The sequence below is a fragment of the Castor canadensis genome, chromosome 13, assembly GCF_047511655.1.
Source record: "Castor canadensis chromosome 13, mCasCan1.hap1v2, whole genome shotgun sequence".
NCBI lineage: Eukaryota > Metazoa > Chordata > Mammalia > Rodentia > Castoridae > Castor > Castor canadensis.
Genome location: NC_133398.1, coordinates 67,938,221 through 67,960,273, shown reverse-complemented (window position 1 = coordinate 67,960,273; position 22,053 = coordinate 67,938,221). Strand labels below are relative to the sequence as shown.

General features: G+C 34.8%; 1 protein-coding gene across 1 annotated transcript in view; it reads right to left on the bottom strand.

The window, feature by feature from the left end:
• Positions 1-361: 361 nt before the first annotated feature.
• Rfx3 (regulatory factor X3) overlaps positions 362-22,053 on the bottom strand; it is a 194,637-nt gene continuing 172,945 nt past the window's right edge. Inside the window, exons 15-17 of the mRNA XM_074051958.1 lie at positions 19,515-19,668; positions 8,869-8,911; positions 362-5,109 (exon numbers count right to left, since the gene is read on the bottom strand). Coding sequence (XP_073908059.1) covers positions 4,871-5,109; positions 8,869-8,911; positions 19,515-19,668 — 436 coding nt within the window. The 3' untranslated portion in view covers positions 362-4,870. The remainder of the gene's footprint in view (positions 5,110-8,868; positions 8,912-19,514; positions 19,669-22,053) is intronic.

The window sequence follows — 22,053 nt, the reverse complement described above, 5'->3', positions numbered from 1 at the left end:
AGAAAGTATTAAAGTTTTGGAGCATAGATAAAATTATGCCCTTTATGATCTCCCAAACAATATTTTATGAGCGATGCAACTCCAAATAGCCTAACTGCTCCAAAGAGTTTGGAGTCTCCATGTTCACTGGAACTCATTTCTTCCTAAGGCTTCACTTATACTGGTACTTCCTAAAGCTAAATAAATGAGATATTTTGTTTGTTTTTGAAAAAAAAAAAAAGATGAAACGTAACCCTTTCTTTGTCATACCTTTTAAAGGCAATCTAGGTACCTTCAATGTGCAGAAATCAGTTATGACATAGGTCTACACAGGCCCATGTATATGTCCTCCTTTTCTAGAGAATAATGGTGTGAAGATAGAAAAGTTGATTTTTTTTTTCTGTAAACAGTACACGTACTTGGATGGCAGTGAATATTTGGGAATAAATATATCAAGCCCTCTTGAAGGAAAATTAAGAATTGTATATAAAATGCAAGTGTTCAGCATGGAAACACTTTCTTTTCCTATCCCCATTTAAAAAAACAGTACAGTTAGACATTTGGATATAGAGTATATTTTACTGGTCTATGTCTAAACACATGATTTGAAAGGCTTTTATCCCCCATTGTATATTTTACAATGCTCAAAGGGTTAATACAAGGCATTACATCAGAGGGGTTTTCTAATGTTAGAACTAAGCACTTAAGAATTAATGCTTCTATTCCAGTTTTTTTTTTAAATCACCAAACTTGCAGAAATACTAGGGTTCTATTAATTGATTTGTTCTCACCATATACATGGAGGTTGTTCTGATCTAGTAACAAGCCCAGTTTTCAACAGCACTGCATGACAATTCTCTTCCCCCATGTTCTGGCATGATTCATACAGACCACAAAAGCTCTGATATCAATTTTTTGATGGTTATTTTTCAGAAGAACTTGGGGAGGGAGAGAGGCTATTAACAAAATAAATTTATTGTATATAACCACTGCCCCACGGTGTATACAAAGGTGACCTGCCAAGTTTTTTACTTTCTACTAACTTCCTCCACACAGGGAGGACCAACATCACAGTGACACACGTTTTTTTTCTTTTACGCTAATGTTTCAAGTACAGCATTATTTTAGACATTTCAAATATATCATCTGAATAATTTTCTTAAATTTGAAAATGCATTTAGCACTTTTACACAGTGCATTCATGTAAAAAGGTTCATGATTACGGTACTAAAACCGCATTCATTCCTGAATGACTTTTACAGCATTCTACAAGAATGTGTTCATTTTTACTTGTCTACTACAAATCAAAGGCAGTCAATGTTTCACACTATTAATTTTCAGTATGCAGTGATAAAACCATTTTTGAAATTTTACTTGTTTTTAAAGTACACCATCTAAAGAGAGGTGCATGAACCGTGCTATACAGTACAAGAAAAAGCACAAAAAAGGAAAGCAGATTTCTGAAAAGGCAGTAAGACTTATACAGTCGGTCCAAACATAGTTTGGATGAAAATCCTGAAAAGTGACCAGCAACTTGGTATCCAAAGCAAAAATTGAAAACTGGGCCCTGTGTTCCAAGGAGATGGTTCATACATTCCACCCTATTGTTCACTGGTTTCACAAATGCAAATGTTTTTGGGTGTGGTTATTAAAGTACATGTCAAGATCAAATTATACCCACAATATTCAATTCAGAAATTGAATATTTAATTCAGAATTAAGTTCTGAAACTTAAGCATTCTTCCTCACTGAAAGTGTAGCATATAGCTTATGTAGATGTATGTCCTATCTAGTATTTGATTACTATGCCAATAGTAATGCCAATTAAGAAATACCAGTAAGTCCTTAAAATGTGTACTTGTGTCACTTAATAAAACTACTATGAGGATATTAGTAGCTATTATTTTTCAGAAGTCAGTTTCAATGGATGAAAAATGGAAATAAAAATATTCAGTAAGTACATATGCAATTGCTGTAATTTTGTTCCCGTATATAAATTACTTTTTTATTTTTTAATATAGTTCATAATTCAAATAAAAAATTGATGACAATGTTTGTATGTGAATATATCTCTCCGTGGACTACAAATAGCTAGAAGTAGCATAAACTGTAGGTATTCTATTGTGTCACTAGCCACAAAGAATTAATATTCCTAAGTATTCCTAAAGGAGTCAATTTCAAACATAACATTTATTAGTTTCTACTCTGTCCTGATTTAGAACAAACCATGAACAATTGGAAGAAATGTTGAATCCTGGAGGGCCTCCAATCCCTACCTCTCATGAATCTAAATTCGTCCATCATCATTACATTCCTCTAATGACGCAAATACATCCAACATCAAATTAAACAATGATAATGAATACATTTAAAGTCAATCAATAAACGAGATAAAACCCCTAAATACGTTTGGTCCAATACAGACATTATCATGAGGATGGCAGGCAGAGACAGGAAACTGAAAAAACTCAGAAAGGAGAGCCACAATGAAGAGTGTTTTTTTTCCTTTTTTGATTTTAATTTCATATATAAACATTTCCTAATGCATAATGAAGTAGATACATGGTCTTTTGAGATTTTTTTAATGATTTTTTGCACTCTTTGTTTATGTTTGTGTGTATGTATCTATGATGCAAATTCACTGCCCTTTTGGCAGGGGAAAAAAGGGGATCCTTTTTTAAAATATCATCTAAATGATATTTAGGTGGAATGCTAGTGTGCTAGTGAAGATTATCAAATATATGAATAAGTTGTACAATACAAAAATTTGAATCAATTTTAAAAATTATATTTAAAATATTTAAATTTTGTTTAAGAAAGGTTGTTGATCTTGAGAAGACTGAGGCAATTAGGCAACAACAGTTTAAATACACTGTATGTTACCTGATGAACCATTTCATATTTTTAACTTTACAGATTGGCTCACCCTCTTCTTCCAAACCCCCACCCTTCATCCCAATAAAACTATAAAGATAAAAATCTTGAGTTTAACATAGGTCTCAATAGTAATCTCTACGTCATTTGTGCTTTCCTTCTTGTTTTGGCTTTATTTAGTTACTTATTGATATTTGCTGATTTTTTGTAACTCTTTAAATGAAAGGGTGTGCCTTTTTATTGTAAATAACTTGAGTGCTTCAAAGAACCTTCGCTTTGCTTTTCATACAGATTAAAATGAGGATGGGTGTAGGCTCTCTATGATCTCACCTTCTGATTTTGTAGCAGACTCCTGCCTCATAGGCATGCATGTGTGTATGTGAATACACAGACACCTAGACACACAGACAAACTTTTAGACTGAAAAGATGCACTTCAATAAGTACTTGCTTATCTTGTTTAATTTTCTAGACTTGTAACTAAATAAGAATGGTCTAAAACACATGATTTTATGTAACATGTTGGTATTAAAACTAGCCTGCTATTCTACACCCTTTAGCAATCTGATTTGTAATCAAGTCAACTCTTAAGAATAAAAAATAGGTTCACGGTCACTCGAAGAGGGAAACTGATTTCTGTCTTTTTGTTTTGCTTCATTTTCCCTAAATTTCCTTTGAAGAACATGTAACCTGTCCTTACTTCAGGAACCTGAAAATGACAGGCACACTTTGTCAAATGGATTGAAGAATTATTCACATGAATAAAATAAACCTTAGCTTCAGTTCTGTTTTAAGGCACCATGTATTAGCCGAGGTACAATGATCCCTGATGTACATTCTTCAATGGCAATGATCCATCCAGCCACCTATCCAAATCCTACAGAATTGGGGTAAGTAACAGTGAGGTGTGCCAGTTACACTGCCTTCAGGTTCTGTTTAAAATTTAAATCCACATACTTTAGAAATTAGGAAATAGTTTTGAAGGAAATAATGATATGCAGGTTGCTACATTCCTTGCATTCTATAAATTTTCTTTTATAATAGCAGCATATTGAACTACTATTAGAAAAAAGACCTGGAATAAAAGAAAGTCATCCAAATGGAATGGTTTCCTGTATGTCCAGCTCAGCATAAGTAGCATGTACACTTAAAAAAAAGTCAAGTCATTTTTTTCAGGTTCAGTATCTAACTATAACAGCTCCACTTAACAGCAGAATGCATCTGTGCAGTGGTCCCAAATACAGAATCAGTAGTCTTTAAACAGATGAACTGGTATGCAAATAATAGTTAAAATTCAATGCCTAACGGAAGCTTGCATTGTTAACATGGTTTAATAATTATGTACACAAATTATGTACATATTAGCATAATCTCTTGTAATTTTGTCATTTACTCTGAACTGATAAATGCACAGCTCAATTTTTCTTCAGAGAAAAATAGATGACCTTCCCAACCCTCTAGCACTATAATAAAAATGCTTTGTATTCTCTCTTCCTACTCTAAACGTTATCAAAATAGTGTCTTATGGTTCTGTCCAATGAAAAGCACCTTTCAAAAGCAAATGTGATGCATCTGCTGCCAAATGGGCATGCCTCCAGTGTAAATCAAAGAAATTCATTTCTTTTGATATTTCACAGAAGTGCATCTAATTTAAAAACTACACATGAAATCATACACCAAGACTAACAATCAACAATAAAATAGTTTAAGCTACAAAAATGTAAATTACTTTTTAATTATAAGAAAACAAAAACATTGTCATTAAGTGTTTTAAAAATCCTTCTTGACACCTGAAACTAAGGGGAAAAAAAACTCATTATTAAGAGGCAATAATTTGTTTATGTTTTTTAAAAAAGACCTGGCAAAATACATATCCATTCCATTTCACAACTCCAAAAAGGTAATGTTCAGCACAGATAAAATTTGACAACAGTCGACCTTCAGGCTTATTAAATTTTCAATGTAAGCCCAATATCAACAGGGTTAATGTAAGCTGGAAAAATATGCTTTAATATTCTTTAGACTGCAGTGTAGGTGTTTCCTGTAGCACTGCACTGTCTGATAGTCTGAGTACTTGTGACGATGTGCTCACTGTGGATTGGGTTCAGGAGGCTTGGTTGCACACCGCTCTCAAGGACAGGCTGCATACAGCCCACCGGGAATGCCTGGCTCAGCTCTGTTTTCTCTCTTTTGGCTTGAGGCTCCGAAGAGTCATCCAGTTCTTCATCCATTTCACTTTCTACTTCACTGCCTTCATCTGCACAAACAAACAATACCAAGACTACTACCAGAAAACAAGCTGAAAAACAGCAATCAACATGTGCTTTAGAAACACTTTAATATACATTATAAAAGCAATTTCTTGGCTTTTCTCAGGGGACAAAGCTTGTAGGTTTTCCTTTCATGGGATTTTATTCATACCAATTATATTGAAGTATCCTTAAGTCTTTCAAACATAGCAAAGGTAATTTATTTTTGGCACTTTGTGATCAATACTTTAAAAGTTCTTTTGAGAAGATCTTAGAATTTTATAAGCTTCTACATTAAGTAATGGTATAATCTCTATTAGGCTTTTGGAGAATGTAGTGAGCTGAAGATGCTAACTAAAAAAGACTTAAAGGTTTTCAGTTTCTTTCAAAAATTTTCACTAAATATAAATCTTGTCTGTGCTGGCATTAATAGGTGAAACCTATGTCAATTTACAATACAACTATTGTACATGTTAGCAGGGAATACTATGTAGGCTTTTTGGCACATATAAGTGTTGCAGGTCACAATATTAAATACTCTTAATTTTTATTATGGAAAGATGAAGAATGAAGCAGTAGTATAATATTAAAAGAATGCACAAAGAATTTCCATTCCTGGAAACACTAATGTTAATAGCTAGTATTCATTTCTGGGAATTAAACTTATTAAATACTAATGTTACTCTCAATTTTTATTTTATATGGACTAAAACATCATTATAATGGAATACCATTTAATTTTTCTTAGCATACACTTTTGAGATTCAAAGTACAGTACAGAGAAAAAAAATGCTCAAATATAGTTTTACTACTATGTAAGGTTCTCCTTAGAAGAGGAGAAATAGCTCTTCAGAGGAAAAGAAATTTTGTTTTTACTTTACTTTTTTTTTTTTTTTTTTGTGGCACTGGGGTTTGAACTCAGGGCCTAACACGTGCCAGGCAGGCACTCTTACTGATTCAGCCACTCCGCCAGCCCCAAGAATATCTCTTTATCAGTGATAATTTTTAAACAGTGGTGAATATATTCCTTACAAATCTTTTTTACTTCACCTTACCTGTGTTTTATTGTTTACAAAATGATTTACATATAATCACATCAAATATCTCACTTGTAACTAAAATATATCTTAACTTACTGTTATATCTTTTTACTTATTACAGGGCCTTATATAGCCAGTCCATTCTGTTCTGTTCTGAGGCATATCATGCACAGTGAGAACAAGCATTATGCTGAACCCCTTTAATGCAGTGCTGAATCCCATTTGGAGTACACAATGGCAGAAATCTCTACTAATGTAGATCTTCATATAAATGGGCTCCTTGACTTTTTTCCCTTATTATCAATCAGGATAAAGATGGTTTGAGAGAAAGTGCTGGGAGGTAAAAGGGCCTCCACATCTGGTTGAACAGTAAGTAGACCCCAAGTATGATTGCACAAGTTGAGATTAACATGTATTGGCTAAAAATAATGTCTGTAATGTATTATTAAGTGATAAACAAAGAAGTACTCTTAGATAAGGCAAACAGCATATTGGCCTATCTTTATTCAGTTTTTGTCTCTGGAAAACGAACTAGCTATTAGAGGTTATCATCTTAGGCATATTTGAAAGATTGGGTAGCTGCAGGGATAGGGATACCTTTGGAAAACAGTTGCTTCATCAAAAGGATATAACTGGGACATATTTGTATGACACATTTTACTTTCTTTTTTTCCTTTGTTTGTACATGAATAGCTAATATCTGGAAGGATCCTCAACAAATTCCTAATGGCTATGAAGTTTCACTCTCTAGAGTTTCTTTAATTTTTTTTTACTAAGATATTAATTGCACACCTTATGGGGTTCAATGTGATTATTTCCATACATGAATACAATATGCATTGATCAAATATAATTATGTGCATTTTTTGAACATTTTTAAACAGGGCCAATATACTTTTATTGTTGAGGGGAAAAATTCACAAATTGTAGAAAAAGCCCATAAAAACTTAGATTTCACATTTCCTTATTAGGTCCTGGGTATGCTAGCTTGCCTCTTATTTCAGGAAGCCTCAGATTTGGGGGTAAATGGGACCAGCCTCATCATGTCAAGAATGCTAGTGCAAACCACACACTTCTTAGCTCCTCGCCCAAACTGAGAAACCATTATCAAAATCATGAAAGAGGAAGCACTGAAAGGAAAAAACCCATCTGCAAGAAGTCAAGGGAATGGATAGAGGGGGAAAGTCCTTTTATCCACCTTGCTGTGGATGGGAACGGCCTTGAGACAACAGGTTGAACAAACTTAAGTGTTCCAGATCAGTCTTTAGGTGAAAGGGCTCCTTTGGACAGGCTATACAGCAATCTTGCAAAAGCAAACCCTTTCTCCGGTTCCTTAGGAAAAAGCAATGCAATTCTGTAGACATTTTAGGCATTTCCTGGGAACCCACTTCAGGTTATGGAAATGTGGTACACAAAAACTAAAATTAGGTGCTACTGGAGTTCACTGAAGGCTCTGTTTGGGTTAGCACTCTTCAGAGAAGAGTGGCTGCAACTCATCATTGGTTTATTTCTCTTAGGGTTATGTGCTTAATTCCACAGGGTGAAGCAATAATTTTTTTAGAGGGCATGATTTTCCTGATTTGGTACTATACATCTTACTAAAATGGGAAATTAAAGCAAGCACAATTGGTAAGCAGAAACTTGACAGACAAGACTATCTCATGAGAGGGGTGTTTATTCATATATGACTTTTCCCAGCATATTAATGTTTTCCACTCTCAAGACACAGAGCTGACAACTGAGTACCTTAGGACAGCACAATCTGGAGAACAGCACTGCATCTTTTTGCAGACTCTCTGAATCCTTCCTATTATCTCAGTTTCCCCACTGGCTCTGGCATGGAAGGTCTAATTGTGTTGTTTTCCCCAGTTGTTGCAAATTTTGTTCTTGTCTCCATAAGCCAATAATCAGTAACAATTCCTTAAAACCTAAGACACATCCCCCCTTTTAAAGAAAGAGCTATATTTATTACAGTGTTTCTTTATTAGAAAATGTACATGTTTTTAAAAACTGTATTGGTATTTTTATCATAACTTTTTGTTTGTGCTGTTTATAAAGTTGGGTACTATGCTCTATCCTAACCCTACTTCCCCTAAGCCCTCGTTATTCTTTTTAATTGTGTGTGTGTATATATATATATATATATATATATATATATATACAATTATATATATAATTTGGCTCTTCAGAGATATACACCATGTATACATCACAGTACACACTAGAGTGGCAATGCCGGTATTAAAATTTCAGAAGTGTATATGTGACCCTCTTTATCTGTACACTACTAATTTTGCTTTTGCAATAAATGTCATTGCTACCTCTTAATTCTTTTTCTGCTGAGATAGGTAGATGGAGGAATCTTTTTTTTCTAGTCTGGTGGGCCATGAATAAGAATGTCTGTCCCAATTTTATCATTTCTCTCTAGGATCCTGGCCATGGTCAGAAATAATTTGTTACTTACAATGAGCTTCAGTCAAAAAGTTAAAGAAAACTGGAACAGCATTTAAATTTAATTTTCTGCATTTAGTGACTCTCATATAAAGAAAGCATGGGGATGGAGTAAATGGTGAAATAACGACGGATTCCAAAAGATGGGACTATCACATTCACATAGGAGTTGTATGCTATTTTCAGAGTATCAGAGTTACCACAGACAGGTGCCACATTTTCTTTTCTCAAAATTTCTCAAAAAAGTCCTCAAAAATATATATTTTCAATTCTTACCTTTATCCAGATTGCTAGGAGACACTGCATTTAAATCACCAAACTGCAAAACAATAACATTTGTGCAATAGTTACTATTAGGAAGAATAAAATCATATTCTATTAGTTTGTGGTTAAAAAAAAACACTATGACTTTTAAAAAGTGTAAAATAGTGACCATTTTGACCTGTAACTACATGGGTCACATAATTTTTCAATCAAACTTGTCAAATTTGAAATTTAAATTATGTCACAATTTAGCTGTCTTTGCTTCTTTGCAAAAGGATAATTTTCTTTGCCTTCCATACTCCATTTTCCTTTCTATTATTCCAGTTCAGCAATGAAGAAATAGGTGCCTAGATGACCTGGATGAAGATGGATGTGCAGGATACATCAGCTCCACCCCCTAATGCATGGCCAATGAGTCCAGCCATAGTCTCTAATTACAGAAACACTGTCCAGCAGTTTGGCTGAACTATTTTTAAAGCTCTGATTTAGTGAGAATGAAAAAAACATAGTAGTAAGCCCCAAAGTTGAGATATTCTTTTGTACACATTTTCAAATAAGACTTTTTTCTTAATTAACTGATATTCCTGTTTACCAAGATAATAGCATCCCACTGTAGAAAAAGGAAAGGCACCTGGTCACTACTAATGCAAACAATATGGACTAATTAGTAATTGTCAGCTTAGATATTATTTTCTACTTTGGTTCAGCAGGTTGATGATAACTTAACAGCAAGAAAGTACATTTTGAGTCTCTCAGGGTCAACAAAGATGGATACACTAAATTAAAAACTGAATAGCAAAGGTAACAGAGCTAACCACCCTTCCACCACCCCCCAAAAGTGAAACTGCAAAGTCTCCATTTTTTAAAAAAATGGTCAACATTACTTTTTAAAAAGTAGTGGGTCTTTATTCGAAATTCAGATGTTCCAATAGGCTTAGAAATGATAAAAGACTTTGGATTTTTAAAGACAACTTTCTACTAGTCTGTGAAAGTTTTAAAACCATGTGGTCCAATTTCTAGGCTTCTTAAAACCATATATGCATCTGAGAAGTTATGAGGATCATACAGTTGAAAGTTGTTAATTCTAGATATAAGTCAAGCCAGAGCTGGATGTGGAAATCAAAATTGAGGGAACTAAAAGCTATGGGGTAGTAAGGCCAGAACAATTTTAAACTCCACAGCCAAATGAAGGCCTACTGATCAACTCTACCATTAAGGTCATGCAGTAGGAATAGGATATATCCTGGTCCTTTCGACAGTTTATGAGAACCAACTTGTATAACCAGTTGCATCACAAGCAGCCATAAAGACCTTAGAAAGCCCTCTTGTGTTAGCACCACTCAATGATTCTGTAAGGATCTATGTTGTATGGAGGTCGGCAGCCAGATGCCCAGGTGCTGGCATGCCAGTTGCAAGGGAACACAGGCCACACATACAGCAGAATCAAAAGTAAACTTACCACAGTACCCTAACAATTCCTGCTGACTTGAGGCCTTATCACCAACTGATGGGTCAAACAGTTGAAAGCTTTAACTAGAAAAGACTAGTACTTATTTGGAAGCCCATCAGCTACTGTAAGAGCAGTTGACACAGATTCAGAATAAAGGAATGCTTTGGGCTTGTACTGCAGACCAGTGCTGAGAACAGTAGTAGCTTTAAATATAGGTATGTACCACTCTTGGGGATATACCCAAAAGACTGTTACTCCAGAGGCACCTGCACATCCATGTTTATCGCGGCACTATTCACAATAGCCAAGTTATGGAAACTGCCAAGATGCCCCAGCACTGACGAATGGATTAAGAAAATGTGGTATCTATACACAATGGAATTTTATGCAGCCATGAAGAAGAACGAAATGTTATCATTCGCTGGTAAATGGATGGAATTGGAGAACATCATTCTGAGTGAGGTTAGCCTGGCTCAAAAGACCAAAAATCGTATGTTCTCCCTCATATGTGGACATTAGATCAAGGGCAAACACAACAAGGGGATTGGACTATGAGCACATGATAAAAGCGAGAGCACACAAGGGAGGGGTGAGGATAGGTAAGACACCTAAAAAACTAGCTAGCATTTGTTGCCCTTAATGCAGAGAAACTAAAGCAGATACCTTAAAGCAACTGAGGCCAATAGGAAAAGGGGACCAGGAACTAGAGAAAAGGTTAGATTAAAAAGAATTAACCTAGAAGGTAACACCCACGCACAGGAAATCAATGTGAGTCAATGCCCTGTATAGCTATCCTTATCTCAACCAGCAAAACCCCTTGTTCCTTCCTATTATTGCTTATACTCTCTCTACAACAAAATTAGAGATAAGGGCAAAATAGTTTCTGCTGGGTATTGAGGGGGGGAGCGGGAGGGGGTGGAGTGGGTGGTAAGGGAGGGGGTGGAGTGGGTGGTAAGGGAGGGGGTGGGGGCAGGGGGGAGAAATAAACCAAGCCTTGTATGCACATATGAATAATAAAAGAAAAATGAAAAAAAAAAATAAATATAGGTATGTAGGAAGAAAATACGTATGTAATTTATCTATCTATACATTTTGCGAGTTTACGCCAATGAACTATTTGCTCTAGGAATGATCTTTAAGCTGTCATAGACAGTAAAAACAAGTGACTAAAATTCTCTGAAGTGGTTTCTATCTTCTGGTTGGACTATGGAGATTCTTTGGGACAGACTATCTTTTGACTTGCATAAAGCCTAAAGAGAATTCATTCCCCTCATTTTATAAGGAGTTATAAAACCTTTCATTCATTTTTATTAGTTAAGATTGAATTCAAGTCTAGCTTTGTTTAGTTAGAACTAATTATGTTTATGCTTCTTCCCTAATGTTGCCATTTTCTCATTTAATTGACTTATTTCCCTCTTCTATTTTGTTGGTTGTGTTTTTGAAAGCATTGAATTAGTTTGCCTCTGATTATCACTTTGGCTACATACCAAAGAATGCTGCTGGATTCTTTGTATTTCCATGAATCATTTGGTTCAACATGCAAAACTGCCTGCAGGCTATTTTTCCTGTTACAATACAGTATTATTAAAGTGTGCATATGCTTTATGTTATCTGTTCTATTTATTTTAACTTTTAAGTTCATCATTAAATGGCCCAAAATGTGATGGTTTAATTGTACACATTATTACTTAGACTGTCAGTGCAGAATCAATTTTTAAAAATCTAATCCAGAGTATAAGACAGTCAAATATAGTCCTTAGTAATGGTTGGAAATACAGAATTTAAATTCAAGTGTAGACTACAGCATGGGAAGGAAAACACAGGATATAGACCAGCTTGACCTGGTTTAGAAACACAACTCTACCACTATCTGTTATGTGTCTAGCAAGTTAAACTCCTTGAGCTTTAGATTTCCTTATGAATGTATCAGACAGGGTTAATGAGGATTAAATGGGCTCATATTTGCAAAAGGACCTACAATAGTGCTTCTACCAAGCCATATTGTTTTCAGAACTCACATTTTTAAATACTGTTTTAAAAACCCTAAAATTCCTTTCAGTAGTCATGAGACAATGATTTCAAAGTGAAATGCCTCTAGCTGTGTGGGGCTTTGAGAATAGCCTGTGAATGAAACTGTACCTCAGATTTTGACATAAGGTTGATGACACTATAAATTCAATGACAGGCTGGCTTTGGAAGTCATTTTATGTATTCATAAAGTCATTTATGATGCAAGCAAATACCATGAGATGAGCTGACCTGAACATGGATAGGGTGTGTGTGTGTTGTGTGTTTGCTGGTGTGGTAGAAATAGATGATGAGCTCAGATGAAAATTATAAACCATCACCAAACCAACTGCTTCTCTCTCTGCTCATCTAAGAAATTAATTAAAAAATGAGACTCTTTAAAGCCATCCCTACAGAAACAGAAAGATTGTTCACATGCAGATTTGGATCATCCTACTCAGTTCTTTTTTTGGCAGCACTGCCCATTGAACTCAGGATCCTGTGCTTACTAGGCAAGCGCTTTTACGTCGGAGCCACTCTATCAGCTCTTTTTGCATTAGTTATTTTTGGCATAGAGTCTCTTATGCCTGGACTTACCTAGACTGAATGCTCTATTTTTGCTTCACCTTGATGCTGGGATGATAGGTGATAGGTATGCACCACCATGCCTAGCACTGGTTGAGATGAAGTCTTATGAACTTTTTGTTTGCCTGGGCTGGCCTTTGAACCACAATCCTCTGGATCTCCACCTCCCAAGTGGCTAAGGCTAGAGCCACCTTACTCAGCCTCAATTCTAATTTTTTCAACTTTCTATACTCAGCTTGAACTTTGGAACATTCTGACATTTACAAATTATAAATAATAAGCCCTCCTTATTTGTATGTTTGGGCCTAGGATGGTTAAAAAAATAAATACAAAAAAAGTCAAAAGAAATTTCATAAACAAAAAATTTAAATTCCCACATACATTATGCAGCTCAATTGATGTGGAGAAGCTCTCAGTCAGTCCCGTGTTATCATCAGCTGTGTTTAGATCACTGGTTGATCTGCTAAGTGTTTCTCTGCCCTTAATTTTGTGAAAATTTGCCTCCCAACAAAGCACATGGTGCTCCAACCAAGGTAAAAGTTATGGTAATCCTCCCAGGCCAAAAATCACTTGTAATATACTTAATTTAAGTGATAAAGTGAAAATTTTGGATTTGTTGAAAAATGGAATGCCTTTAGCAGAACTTTGGTGGCATTATGGGAAAGATGACTCAAGCATACTTAACACTGGGGATAAAGGTCATGAAATAAGATCTAGTTTTTGGTGAGCAGTATTAATGTGTACAACAGTCATTTTTGTAGCAATATTTTAGCTTACTCCATGTGGTTTCAACTTATGGATGCTCAGATCTAGGTCGGGATAGAAAAATTTGAGTAATTTTACAGTATTGAACTCCATGTATTCTGAGCATTCATGGCTTTTTCTCAATGGCAGTCTCCTATACCCAAGAACACCAAGGGTCTACTCTATAGCTCAGCAGTTCTCTATGATTTTTTTTTATTAATTGAGGTTAAGATTAGGTAGTGCCAAACGGATGTTTTGGATAATAGAAATGTCTTAAATTTTCCATTTTAAGGGGTTCTGAAGCATTCTTTTCATTAAATGTTTCCAAACTGAGAACCAGATTCATGAAAACATTTTACATTTAATATTGGCATAGGGTTTCTCAACTCAGAAACAAATATTTGCTGATGTTAAAGAAATTTACAATTTTATAATATTTGCCAGGAGTACTAATATTTCACTTAGGTTCCTTGGTAACTTTTTCCTGTATGTGTACTTTTCAATACATTTTAAAATAGTTTTTATTGAGGCCTGCTAAGACAACCATGATTTCTAACAGTTTGTTCCACACAAAGGCAAAATTCCACCCTGCCATTGCTGTTGGTCTTATTCTTTAGAGTTTGCCAGGTGTCCTGGCAACATATGCTGCTAGCATTCTGCACACAGGGCAGAATATCTGCCTCATAGCTTTAACCATCCAGGCTTTTGCCCCGCTAGAGACACAGCAACACATGTACCTTTATATTGTTTCAAAATCTCTAAGAAGTAGTCATGAGAGAACAAGCAGGAAGGTAGTGAAGTGTTCAAGTAAGAATACAGGCCTCAGATACTTTGGAAGAGAAAAGTAGTTTCAATAGCAGGAACATCAAACATCACCATTAGGCTAAAACAAGAGGAGCCTCTGCCTTGAGCCCCACTCTATGGAGAGCCCTGCCTGTCTTAGACTGCTCCCCTCAAAGCCAAGTGGCTGTGACTCCTTGGAGCCTGTGTTTCCCTCTTTTCCTCCTCATAGCCAACCACACTTCTACTATGTGAGACCCCAGATAACCCTGCCCAAAGGCCCTGCATTCCTTCCCATGCCTGTGCAGGTTTCTTCTGTAAGTCTACCCCTCAAAGAAAAGAAGGAGCAGCCAATAGAGAGCAGTTATTTATAAAGGGTAGAAAAACCTTGAACAATGGGCTGAGGTATCCACGAATATGAGCACAAAGTTATCCACAGTATTAGATGGGAAGTTATGATGCGCAAGAGAAAAGAGGTATGTAGGGGTCAGAGGCTGGCTATGTTTATGATACTATTTTCTAGCATGGAAGTTGCAGGAGATGGAGATTTTTAAATTTAAGTCCAGACTTCCCAGTTATCAAGATACATCTGTCAAGGTGGGTGGATAGAACAGATTTACGTATAGTTTGGTTCACAACTTTTAAAATATTTAGACATACGGTACCCTGGGCCCTGCAAATGTTAGGGCTGGCAGCATGTTCTTAATGCAAATAAAACTATGTGTGAGAAGAAAGAACCATGCTCCTAACTCAACTGGCTCCCCTTGAGGTCACCAGCACTATCTAATTGGAAAGAATGACATTAACTTATTATACCAGAGGAGAAGGACTTAAAGTGCTTGTACTATCATTACATTGTAAAGAATCTCTCATTTTTGACATTTTATAGCAATGATTTTAGAACAACAATGGCATAAAGTAAAGGAGAAAGGAATTCCTGTGAATTTAAGAACTTGCCCATTTCAAATGAAGGATCCTTCTCTTTATCAGAAGGACCAGCAACCACCATCTGCCAAGAGCAAAAACTACCATAAAGTCAATTTCACACCCAAAGCCACTTGGGCTAGACACAGGATAATGGAGTGTGACAAAGAGGCCAGTAGGTGGAGTTGTCATGCTTAATCTAATCTAGGGAACTTTTGACACCTACCTTACTCTTGGGGCTTTCCAAGCACCTACCAGACTAATTCTTTTCTAAACACCTAACCTAGTGGTAGGTTTTACTGAAAAGATTTAGTGCTGAAGATTTCTCTCCTAATGTCTACAATGACCATTTTAGTTGCTGAAATGTTTTATGAAATCTTTGACCTTCTGTGTGAAATATTCCAGGGAGGAAGTGTGGTTGGTCTGGGAACTTCACTTTCCTGAGTAAAGAAATCCAGTATATCACACATGAACGAGTTGATAATTTGTCCTTCCTTCTTTTTTACTTCCTTGTATTTTTCTTAGTGTTTATTGTGGGGTGTGCTTAGACTACAATTATAAGCAGAATTCTCTCCATTTCCTGAAGAGGATGGAAGGAGAGGTTACACAGGGAAGGAAACCAAGTACAGGAAGCTAATGAGCAAGGATTCCAGAAGTGAGGGGTTGTAAGCCAATAGGCTGGGCCCTAAGTCAACAGGCTTTTTTCTCAAATGAAAGGCAAGAATGAATAAAATGACAAAACAGAAGAAAAGAGGAATAAATAGGATAGTTTCTTTGGAACAAATTCCTAGAACTTCGAGGATGAGGTCATAAGTAGGGCCTCTCCCATGCCTATTCCAGGGGATCATTTTATAATTGATTTACAAGTTGTGAAATTATGGTAATATAGAGGAAAAGACTAACAGCTGAAGCAAATTACAAATTATAAAACTTCAATTTAGATCTGGTTTGTGGGTGGCTATGAAGGAGATGAAGGGTGTAATTTTTTGTTGTTATTTTTCTGGCAGATTTGGTTCTCAACTGCAATTTGCTTAAACTAATATTTCATTTAGTTTGCATATTCTTAACATCTACTAACAAAATGTGGAAGGGGGAATGGTGGCAGGACTATCAAGAGACATCCTGTAAAGCAGAGAAAAAGACTTGGATCAAAATTACAAAAGCTGCATGTTAGGCATCTAACATCTGATGCATACTATTGTGTGAGAGAGAGAATGATTGTGTGTGCATTTATATAAAGTTTGGGGGAATTGTACATTACAGATAAAACAAAGTTAATAAATAGTCCACATTCTGAAACTATAAATAAGTAATTTACATGGTGAAAAATTTAAATGTGGCCTAAGTCAGTTTGGCTATCTGGAGTGAGACAGACCTACTTTGTAAAGTTAGTTTTAGCACTTGCTAGTTTTTAGTTGGACTAACTTGCAACCTGTTTTCCTCACTGGTGAAAAGGGAATGCTAACATATCTTTTGAAAGGTTTTGGTGACTATTAAATGAGAATGTAAAATACCTAGCATGGTGATTATAACAAGGTCTGACTTCAAATTAGAATAATATTAACTGAAAACAAGCTTTCTTACAAATAGTAATTAACAATATAGCTTTTGACAAGTATTTCATACATTTTCTAAACTATACTTTTTTTCTTTTTGAGAAAGGTTCTCTTTATAAAGCTGAGACTGGCATGGAACTCCCTTTATAGCCCAGTCTGGCCTTGAAGGATTGAGACTTCAGCCTCAGCCTCCAAAGTGCTGGGTTTACAGGTATGCGCCACCACCCCTGGTATCCAAGATGCTTTTATCCCCTGCAGAAAACAAAGTTGGAATAGAATTCATTCTTCAAAAAATATTATTTGAAACAATCTACTGTTCCACAGGCACATTTTCAGTATATTCCCTAGTTGTACTAAAATACTAACTGAAATTTTTTTTCCTTTGGTTTGATTTTACTTAAGGATCCACACTTATTTATACATATAGTTGTCCTTCTACTAAATGATACTCTCACTGAACTTTTATCTAAAAAACCTGTCAGTTGAATTATTATTGCTTTTCTTTCAGTTTTCGGTTTTAAAGATTTTTTTTTCTTCTTTTGATTTGATTACATTAACTTTGATGAATTCAAGACATCTGGCTTTATATGATAAATCTTTATGGGTTTTTCAATTTTTTCCCTAAATATATTACTAGAACATTATCTTTCTTATATTGATATCTATGGCTGAACAATTAAAAGCATCTTTGGTTTCTATTTCTTTATTTTAAAAATTGGCTACAGAGGTGATTTAGATGTAATATCAAGTAAGTATAATTATGACAGAAATATAAACATTCCAGTATTAAATATAAAAATGTTTTTCATGAAAAAATTTTATAAAGCAATCAAAACTTCACAGATTCAGTGAATGAACATATTATTGAACTATGCATTACTTTAAAGAGACAGATTCTAAACAGCCATAAAATTCAAATACAAGGATATTTTTCTTCTGAGTTTTTGTCAGAGTTGTACTAAATGACTTCTGATTTTTAAAATTTGTATTTAACAGGTATGCAAACAGTTGTAACTTGTTTATTTTATTCCTACTCTTAAAATTTCACCATTGCCAGAATGCCTATGGGCACATTTAAAATATTTAAATAAAAGTTTGAAAATTATATAAATTCTGCTTTCTATCATTTAGGGAAAAAAACCCTAAAAAATGCCCTAAAATGCCCTAAAAATAACTTGCTAGAAAATATTAATATAGTAGCAGATTGACATTTTAGAAGAAAACCTATGGGGACTGTGAAGCTATTTCTAGTTTGGGGGAGATCTAGCACATGGTAGCTTTCATTTTGACAAATTAAATGATAGTGCTATAATGGAAGTAAAAATAATATTTTGTTTGTACATTTTGTGAATATGTAAAATATGTGTTGATCTCTCCCTACCTGTGCAAATATTGTAGTGTCAGTTTTAAAATTCGCTAATTAAATTTTATTCCTATATTGAATTCACATTAGTGAAAATATTCATTAATTATTTTAACTTATTTAAAAGGAAAGTCTTTTCCTTTTTTTGGGCTTGGCACCTCTCTCAGAGAAAGCACTAATGAAGACAAACAAATGCCCCACAAAGTCTGTGACTATTTTATAGGCTTGCCCTACTGCCTTCTCAACTGTTCTTGCTCTGAATCTACCCCAGCCTGGAGCAGGTAATAAGCACAGCAGATTATCAGCAAAGACTTTAGTGCCAGGTTGATTGGTTTTAGGACCTGATTTTTACAATTTAGCAAGTTACTCAATGGCTCTGTGACTCAATTCATCATCTATAAAATAAGTATAACAGTATTCATTCACAGGGTTGTTAGTTAAATATGTAATATAAATTTATGGATATAATTTGTTTCTATATGTAATTTATTTTTATACATTTATATAGTATAAATATATTAAGTTATACATGTAAGTGACATATATATGTGTATATATATATATATATATATATATATACTTTTTTTTATACTTACATGTTTGATTTTTAAGAACTAGAAGAATTCAGGTCTTCTGACTCAAAAGTCCTCTACTATTTCCAAATGTTAAATAGTTGATTTTACAAACTGTACTGAGAACCATGTAATTAGTACTGTGTAAGTGTTAGAATGAAAAATAAAAATGTAAACCAGAAAGAGCAGGACAATCTTACAACATAGTGTGCCTCCCTGTGGAACTGATGAAGTAGGCATTACAACGGACGAGGAGAGGTGAAAAGAGGATTCTAGGTATAATGAACCATTTATGAAGTAATCCAATGATGAGATAAACTTTGTGAATGAGAAGGGAAAAAAGGATACCATATCTGAAAAATAACTAAAGCACAAAGGGCTGGAGGCATGGCTTAATTGGTAGAGTACCTGCCAACAAGCTCAAGGCCCTGAGTTCAAACTGTAGCACCACAAACATAAAACAAATAACCTCCCCCCCTCAAATCCCCATGAACAGGGATTTAGGGACTCCTTGCAATAATTCCACAGCTTCTCTTGGGTATGAGGCTCACTTGTTTAAGAAGCACTGCTTTAATCAATCATGTATATAATTGACTGAAGTATAATTCAGGGTCTTTATATGTATATATACATAATTTATACGTACGTATGAATCATAGCTCTTTCAGCTCTCTTACCTCTCCCATGACTGCTATTGGTGTCTCTCCTGTTGCTTGAGCAACACGATGTTCTACTAAGTAGAACATATACTCATCATACAGCAGACGGATCAGGTGGAAGGAACCAAAGCTAGCAGCACTACGCAAAGTTAAGTCCCGAATAACCATTGAGCTGTTCCAAGAGAAAAGACATATGCAGTCAGTATTAGTGACAAAGATTAGATTCAACCTGTTTTTCCTCTAAAAAGTTATGTTGGGCGCCTATGTGATACCATAGACTTTTAGAACATGGAATAATTTCATTTTTGAAATTACAGAGATAATCCTCAGTAACGCTTGATCCTTATTAGAGCTAAACAGGTTTTCAATGGGAAAGACCATTTTATTATAACTGGGTGGTCTGCTACTTCCCTTAAACTCACGAATGGATCAGAATTGAATAAAAACAATTTTTGAAAGGCTGAAAACTCATCTCCAGTGTAACAAAAAGCAACTGAAAGTGAAAATCTTACTGGTAGTCAGTTCTCTGTCATCTCTAAATGACAATGACCCTTAGTGTAATCTTTGGGGGGAGAATAAGTATTTATGCAAGACAGAGGGTACAAAAATACTAAGAAGAGTTCCCAGAGGTAGCCTCCTAGGATGTAGGTGAGTACGCACAGGGATTTCAGCAAGTTTTAATGAAAGGCAAATCTTACTGATTTTCACTTAAATTAAGGTAATTTTCCACTAAAAATAGGCATTATAAAAGCAATTAAGGAATTATCTTTGAAAAATGTGAACAATTCATAATTCCAAAATATGAACAATATTAACACAATATTAAAACTGAACTCTATTATATCCAAAATACATGTAAGTCCAAAATAAGTCTTGGCATTACCAAAAGATGTGCCAATCATTAATCTTGTTCATGTACTTCAAACCATTTTAATATCTGAAAGTTGTAGTCAGAATAATTAGTGTATTTTGTGTATGTGTGTATTTCTCATCAATTTAATTCAGTGGCCTTTTTCTAAAGATTTTTGGCCTATGAATACTAAAACTATCAATATATTCTCAGGACAAAGACAGAATCTTACAAATGTATAAGCCTTGTTTTGCAATGAACTATTGCAAAGTGCCAGGCAAATGGAAAAAAACTGAAGACTGTACGTTTGTTTTCTACTTTATTTTTCAACCTTTTTTAAAACAGAGACAACAATTACATCAAATTCTATACATTCAGCTTAGCAAGTGACAGATCATCAACTGTATAACTGAAACTCAGAAGCCCTTGATTCTCATGCTGGTTCTTTGTTAACTGACTGCTGACCTCAAATAAATAATTTCCTTGAGATAGTTTTTTTCCTTTAAAAAGGTGATTTTAGTCTTCCCCAACTTACATAGTTTGATTCAAGGGTAAAATGATCTAAAGAATATGAAATCAACTTATGAATGAACAGAACAAGACTCAAATAAAAGTGACTGTAACATACAGAGTAGGAGTTTCTACTTTGTTTATGGCAGCAATAATGAGGAATATTATGATGGGTATAGGACCTCTCATCTTTGTGGATCTATTTACAAAAGGAAAAAAGGAAAAATACAGTCACGGCATTAGCTCCAGGTTACCACTATGAAATCTTGACAGTGATCACATAACCTTTCATAAGGCTTAAAGATTAGTTTAAGGGTCAAATGAGGTAAGGTATATAGTTCCCCTTTATCTGTGTTTTTCTTGGTTTCAGTTACCTGTGGTCAACTGTAGTCTGAAAATATTACATCAAAATCCCAGAAATAGTCTTAAATTGTGTTCCCTTCTGAGTAGTCTGATGAAATCTCATGTACTGGTTCCTTGCCACCTGGGGTGTGATTCATCCTTTTGTCCAGTGTGTCCAATGCTGTATATTCTACCTAACTATCCACAGTTGTCTTGGTTGTGAGATCTTCAGTCTCAGTATTGCAGAATTTATATTCAAGTAACCCTCATTTTACTTTAGAATGACTCCAAGTGCAAAAGCAGTGATCCTGCAATTCGGAAATACCAAGTAAAAACAATAAAGTATTTCCTTCAAGTGAAAAGGTGAAGGTTCACAGTAAGATCTATTATGGCAAGAATGAATCTTCTATTTGTGAAAATTGTGAAAAAGGATAAAGAAATTTGTGCTACATTTGTTCTCACACCTCAAAATACAAGAGTTAAGCCACAGTGTTGATTAGTGCTCAGCCAAGGTGTGCGAGGCATTAAATTTTAGGGTTCAGTACTATATATGGCATAGCAATCCACTGGGCGGAGATCTTGGAATATATTCATTGACAAGGTGGAACTACTTTTTGTGGGATTTAAGAAAACTATCATCACCATATTGTTATACATACTGCAGTTGAGAATATATTCATTATCATAAACCATAGTTCAGTGAAAGACACCTTTGAGTCAAATACTTTAATGAATTTCTTAAGTTTAGAACTCTACAGTATAAATGAGTTATCAAAAATAGTTACCTTTATTTATGTGCTAAAGATATACGACAAAATTCTGTTCATAATTTTATCCTTGCCTTTTCAAAAATTC